A 6,945-nucleotide genomic window follows, 5' to 3' on the forward strand; every position below is an offset into this window, starting at 1 on the left:
ATATATTTGATATAAAAAAATCTAATTATAAAATTAAAAGTAGTATAATAACTAAATTAAAAAAATATAAAAATCTAATTATAAATTTGACGCAACTATAAGAAATAAAATAGAGTTCCAAATTAATAATTATGTAGTAACAACCTAACACAAGTGAAATAAAATAGAGTTCCAAATTTCTACCAGTAACCTATTCCTAACGATACAAACTATATTCTAGTTCTTGACTACCCTAACGATGGCTACATATACACATATATATCTATATCTATATGGGATTATATAAAATTCAACACAACAAAACTAACCGCAAAGTCGGCTACCCCGACGTAATGCGAAGTCTTGTTCAGTCTGTTGATGTCTCCATTGCGCACGGCATCGTCGTATTTATCGATTTTATGGTTAGAAAGACATAAAAGAGAGGAGAAAGTGGTTGAAAAGTTCAAATTGGGGCCAGTCAAACACTGTCAACGACATATATTTATAGCCGTCCCCAGTCTTATCTCGTTTACACTGTAAACGAGATACGTGTAAAATTATCTCATTTACAGTGTAAATGAAATAAGAGAGGCCGACGGATTTCGGTAATAACTTTTAAAATTATTTAATTCAATAATTATTACATTTATTTAATTTATTTAAATAAAAAATCCGAATTATAATAGAATGCAAAAAATAGGAAAATAACTACTGGCCATTATTTTTAGAAATTGTAATTGCACCATTTTCATCTATGGTATCATCAATAAGAAATAATTGATTCAAGGCATCTTGTAAGGATTCAACTGCTGAAAACCCACTTATTCATTTGCAAATTATAGGCGAATAAAATCCATTCAATTACTAATTATCAGGGAATATGATATCAGACACAACTACAAAAGAGAAAAAATGTCAGTCATGTGAAGTTTTTGTTCCCTTCTCACTTTCTCAGCATAGATATGACATTTTATCAAATAATTTGTGAGGCATAACTAAAATTGAAAACTTAATAGTATAAAGGTATAGCCTTTGAAAAAATAGAAAAAGAAATCATGACTATGAACTCATTTAGTTAGCTACATTTGATGAACAAAACAATAGGATGATAGGAAAAGCTAACATGAACAGAAAAAGATCCATAAATAGGAGGAGGAGAAACTCACTAAGCATTTCAAACTTGGGAGCCATTTCAACAAAGAGGTAGAATAAATCAGAACAGATATATCAATCAACAGGATAAGAGTGTAGGACAAAATAGACATATCAATTTCAAAGGGAGAAATGGAGAAAGAGAAAACCACAAAGTAGCGGTAGTGATTATGTTGAGAAAGGAATGCGCACATAATGTGAATATATAGGCAATGTAATTGAATAACAATTTCATATATCAGCATGAATGAAATTCAAATTAATGGATATATCATATACATTTTAACACCATTACTGGCATTCAATTGGTTTGGTAATGATCATCACAATAACAAACTGATAGTACCAAACTAATAAATAATAATAATCACTAAAGTGTTAATCAGGGGTGCAGCAACATGAGACCTAAGATATGTTAGGAAGATTAGATAATATTTGAATCCCATTTTGGTGTAGACAGCCAATAAAGAGAAATGTCTGAAGTGAAAATAAATAACTGAAAAAAAAAACTGAAGGAGGAATAAAAAAAGTTGGATGTAAACAAGAAAATGGGATTCAAAAAACATTTATACACAAATAAATTAAGAGCTGTGTGTTTAGAAGCAGAAGTAAAGCTTTAGCGGCCATAGGCTAAACTTTCTATTACAATAAAAGAAAATAAGAAGCTACAATTTATTTGAATGCAGGTCCATAAGCTCCTAACAGCTGGTGATTTCTATAACTCAAAAAGGGGTTGTTATACAGGTATTCCAAAATTCCTACTACAAGAATGATACATACAAAAGGCATGAGATATCAACAGCATTTGTCAGCGTAAATAATTATTTGATCAATTTAAACGCAACTCAGCTACCATCGATCAAGCTGTCTGGACCTCCACAATGTTATAGATCCTGCACTTATCCAATTCTGTGTTGTTTTACTCCAAAGTGGCAATGAAAAAATTAGGGGTGTAATTTTCATCATCCAACACCTAAATGCTCCTTACAACATTTTCTTAGCGAACAACTGAAAACTACGTTGTAATGCTTTGTAATGCTTTTCTGATGAAAGATCAAAATTTTTATTTGATTGAGTCGTCTTCATCACTAACTTTGAGTGCCAACTAAACTATGTCCTGATAGCTTCAACGATCCTCGGCATTCCATCATCCTCCTTATTCTTGCAGCATCATTCCATCTTCCAGCTTTTGAATATATATTGGACAATGTCACATAATGACCAGCTTCTTGAGGTTCTAAATCAATCAATTTTTCAGCAGCCAGTTTGCCAACGCTAACATTTTGGTGCTCTTGGCATGCTGCAAGTAAAGCTCCCCAAACATGTTTATCTGGTTCCAGTGGCATCTTGTTAATGAAATGAAAAGCATCTTCAAGCCTGCCAGCGCGAGCTAGCATGTCAACAACACAAGAGAAGTGTTCCTTTGCTGGGTTTAAGCTGAATTCCTCTATCATTCTGTAGAAGAGTTCAATCCCTTCATTCACAAGTCCTGAATGACTGCAAGCCGAGAGGGCAGATGAAAATGTTACCGAATCCGGGCTAATGCCTGCATCCCTCATTTCTTGCAAAAGCTTTAGAACAGTTTGGCCAAGGCCATGCATTCCAAATCCGCTGATAATTGTGTTCCATGAAACCAAGTCCCTCACAGCCATGGTGGAAAACACAGAATATGCATATGCAATGCATCCACATTTCGAGTATGTATGAATTAGTGCATTACAAACAGGAATTACCCAATTGTAACGGTGTTTTAAGACATATGCGTGCATCTCTTTTCCACGTCTCAAGTCACACGCAAGCAATAGAGTAGATACAGTTGTCTGATCAACTTTTACATTGCTTGCTTGCATTTCCTTGAAACATTGAACTGCCTCGTTTGCTAGCCCCATATCAATGAGCCCATAAATCATGGCATTCCAAGTAACAACATCAGATTTGTCCATTCTATCAAATACATTTTCAGCATCATTTAGCCTTCCACAATTGGCATATAAAGTCAATAAAGCAGCACCAGCAGACTTGTAAAACGCATCCCCGGAAATGACTTTGACACCATAACAGTGCACTTCATTCCCACTAGTTAAGGACCCCAAAAACCTGCATGATACAAGGATACCAGAAAGAGAATCCACATCAGGCAAAACCATCCCAAAATTAACCATATCCCTAAAAGTTCCCAATGCAAGATCATGTCTCCCAACACCAGCATAACCTGAAATTAATGTTGTCCATGAAATAACATTAGGATCCTTAATTTGATGAAAGACCCTTAAGGCCTCACTGCAAAGCCCCATCTTACAATAAGCATCCATCATAGTGTTCCATGTCACAACATCCGGTTCGCAATCCCCACTTGCTCTCATCAATCCCAACAGTCGCACAGCCTCCTCGAACAACCCATTAGACACATACCCAGACATCATTGAATTCCATGAAAAAACATCTCGTTCAGACATTTCATTGAACACCTTTTGAGCACTCTGAACGTCTGCGCATTTTGAGTACATATCCAGCACAGCATTGCGAGCTTGCAAGTTGGACTCTGACCCGAAAATGATGACATCCTTGTGCACTGCAACACCGGTTTCAAACCACCGAGATTGAGCACATGCCTTTAAAACCTTGGGAAACACGTAACCATCTGGGACAACACCCATTACCCTCAAATCAACATAGGTTCTTATGCATTGGCGCATTTGCCCATGTCTGGAGTAGAACCGCAAGATGGAGGTGAAGGCGAACACATTAGGTGGGTGCAGGTGATGGAGCAAGAACAATGCAGAAGATATGTCATCGCAATCAATGTAAAGCTGGATTAGTTTCGTCGCAAAGAAAGGGTTGCGGTGTGTGCCATTGATGATGATTTGCTGGTGAATCTGTTTTGCTTTGGTGAGAGATTTGGAAGATGAGCATGCTTGTAATGTGATTGAGGTTTGTGTTGGTGGAGATGGTAAGAATGAAAATGCTCTTTGTGAGCGTAGTGGCCATACCCTCATTAATATGGAGCGTTGCTGTTGAAATAGGTTCTAAATTCTCATTTGAATCTTCTATTTCTCTTCCTAACACGCCTAAGGTCTAACACAAACAGAACAGGAGTGAACACTTGGCCAATTTCATTGGCTGACATTTGACCCCCTTTTTATCTTCCAAATGGCTTCAATTCATAGGCGTTCTCCTCTGCAACACAAGAGAAAGAAGAATGTTATGATTCCTTGGCCACAAGGAATATGACTACACCATCAATGAAGAGTGTACTTTTTGTTATCCTGTGGAGCTATATGCATGTCTATGTTGCCATTCATTTCATTTTTTGCCTGAGTCGTTTGGATGTTCTTGCATGTTATGTAGTCTTAGCCAATGGATGTAAATTTTCCTGCTTTTACCAACTATCTAATTGGCTATGCATTGTTCAATAGAGTGCTGCATGTTGTGAGATTGCCTTTCTTAAAAGAGTACGGAAAATCTTAAAACATCATGGCTATTTGGAGTGCAGAAAATTGAATAAAAAAATTAATACAAATTGTTTGTGCAGCATACATACACCAAGTAAAATCAGATTTCTATATAAAGTATAAACTAATTGATACTCGAGGATTCTACAGCAGAACAACATACCTCAGTTGCGAAGGAGAAATGGGTGCATAGTGCATACCATTTGACTAGGCTAGATCCATTCCATTTAAGTCTTGCATACTAAGCTTCTTACTTTGAAATATATCGATTCTATTCTTTTAATATAGCTCTCAACCATGGTGCACTTATTGTTGTAGTGCTAGCAAGCTTGGATAGAACTTCAAGGTCTGTGTTGACCGTGTTTGAGAAGTTGCAACAATAGAAAACTACTTCCGAAAATTCTACAAAGTTTGCATTTTGATGATTACACTACTTAAATGTTCTATTAATGCACCCTGTTTGGAGAATTTGTTGATTGGATCATGTCATATTTTAGAGAAATCAGTACCGAAGCAGTTATCGTAGTTATGCTGTTATGCAGCTGTTCAAACAAAAGAGATATAATGGTTAGATTCATTCTCTTTAACCTTTTGTTTAGATAATCAACCATTTCCATTCAGAATTTGGAAGATGGAAATGCCTGAAAAAAAAAAGCTTTGTATGAGGTTGTTATGTTAATATTATCATGATTTTACAAATTATAGTTATCATAACAAATACATGTTACATGCATGCTTTGAACTAAATACCTTCTGCAGGCAAAGTTGGTTTTCAACTATTTATTGTAACTAAATAAATTGTATCCCTAATCATCTAGCTTAAAACAAGTTAACAACACACTGAAGTTACACAAAGAGCATAACAAACAACAATGGCAGAACAATCACGAAGCATGAAAACAAATTCAAAAATCAATGCCTAATTTGGGCAATTCTCTTCAATGGCAGCACAATGGCAAAAGAAAGCAAGAAAACAAACTCAAACTCACGACAAAGGCGGAACAGTGATGAGACACCATGCCGGAGACATGACAGCAGAGCAGACCCGAGACTGCATAGTTGAGACACAACGGAAGAGCAAGACACCATGCAGCTTACCTAGACTTAACTCGTAAGAGTTTACCTACTACGATTTTTTTTGTTCCATATAAACAAAACAATCATAATACAAAAAATATATATCTTACAGAAAATTTGCTCAAATATGAGCATTCTAAGTTCATAATTCCACCATAAAGCACATGATAAATCAAAAATAGAAGTTTTCTAGTGCTATAGTGCATGAAGATCCTTCACAATTATGCAATAACAATTCATGCTTAAGCACTCTATGTTCTGATTCTAATATAACAATTTAACACACACAAGCATACAAACAAAGCATGATTCCTAATCAACATTCTCAGACAGCTTGATTCCTGAAAAAAATGTATAACACTCCAACTAAATCAGAATCATTGAACAGCCACAACCCTCCCTAATCAACAGAATAAGTAACTGCCATAATAAAATAACAGAGTATCAATGATCAAATTTCTAACACTAACAGAATAACAAACTAACAGGTAACACACTAACAATTAAAGAAATTCTATTTCTAATTTTGAAATAGATGTGATGGAGATGGAGAATGAAGATGTACCTGAATCTGAAGGGGAGAAAGGAAGGAGAAGGCACGGCGGAGAAGAAGTAGAGGCGAAGACGAAGCACCACCGACGACTAATGGAGGAGATACGGGAAAAGCAGAACGACGGTGAAAGACGGAGTAGGAGAAGAGGCGAATGGCGGAGCACCACCAGACGGCAAACGCGACGGGAAGGAGCATAGGTAGCAGCCGCGGTTGGATGTTGGGCTCTAGGGTTTAGCCATTTGGGCTTCATTAAGGTAGGCACGGGCTTTTGGGCCCGAAGAGAAATAAGTCCAAAACAACATGTCACTCATGAGGATTTTTTTTATTTAAATTAAATAAATATAGTATTTATAAAAATGAATAACGGTGAGGTAATTACAAAAATGCATCTTTGGTCACATCTCGGACGTTGAGAGGATTTTTTAAAAATGGGCGTATTTCGGATACATAGACCCCGTTCTGTGATAGAGTGACCGTGAGTCACATTTAGGGTGCACCCGGGATATGAACATGCGTTGATATTTGATACTGAGCATCCGAGATACGCGCATTTTGTGATGAGATCTCAGCATCCGAGATAAACCCAGCTTCCTAATGCCCCCTCAGCATTCGAGATGTAGTTAAGTATATAATTAGGGTTTTAACACTCAGGATATGCGTATTATGGTGTAGATGTCTATGCACCAAGATATGTTGTAGAATAAGTCTATTTATAGAGCCCATCCCAATACC

General features: G+C 36.4%; 1 protein-coding gene across 2 annotated transcripts; it reads right to left on the minus strand.

Annotated features, from left to right (window-relative positions):
* Positions 1 to 1,740: 1,740 nt before the first annotated feature.
* On the minus strand, positions 1,741 to 6,524 carry LOC112720458 (pentatricopeptide repeat-containing protein At5g39350). Of its 2 annotated transcripts, XM_025771403.3 has the most exons (3): positions 6,226 to 6,524; positions 4,747 to 5,125; positions 1,741 to 4,308 (listed from the first exon to the last, which is right to left on the minus strand). In XM_025771403.3, exon 3 carries the CDS (start codon positions 4,125 to 4,127, stop codon positions 2,220 to 2,222), a length of 1,908 nt encoding a protein of 635 aa, XP_025627188.1. In that variant the 5' UTR covers positions 4,128 to 4,308; positions 4,747 to 5,125; positions 6,226 to 6,524; the 3' UTR covers positions 1,741 to 2,219. The 2 variants fall into 2 exon arrangements, with proteins under 2 accessions (XP_025627188.1, XP_025627189.1); XM_025771404.3 differs by lacking the exon at positions 4,747 to 5,125 and having other exon boundaries at positions 6,226 to 6,515.
* Positions 6,525 to 6,945: the final 421 nt, after the last annotated feature.

The sequence above is a fragment of the Arachis hypogaea genome, chromosome 11 (assembly GCF_003086295.3).
Source record: "Arachis hypogaea cultivar Tifrunner chromosome 11, arahy.Tifrunner.gnm2.J5K5, whole genome shotgun sequence".
Classification (NCBI taxonomy): Eukaryota; Viridiplantae; Streptophyta; class Magnoliopsida; order Fabales; family Fabaceae; genus Arachis; species Arachis hypogaea.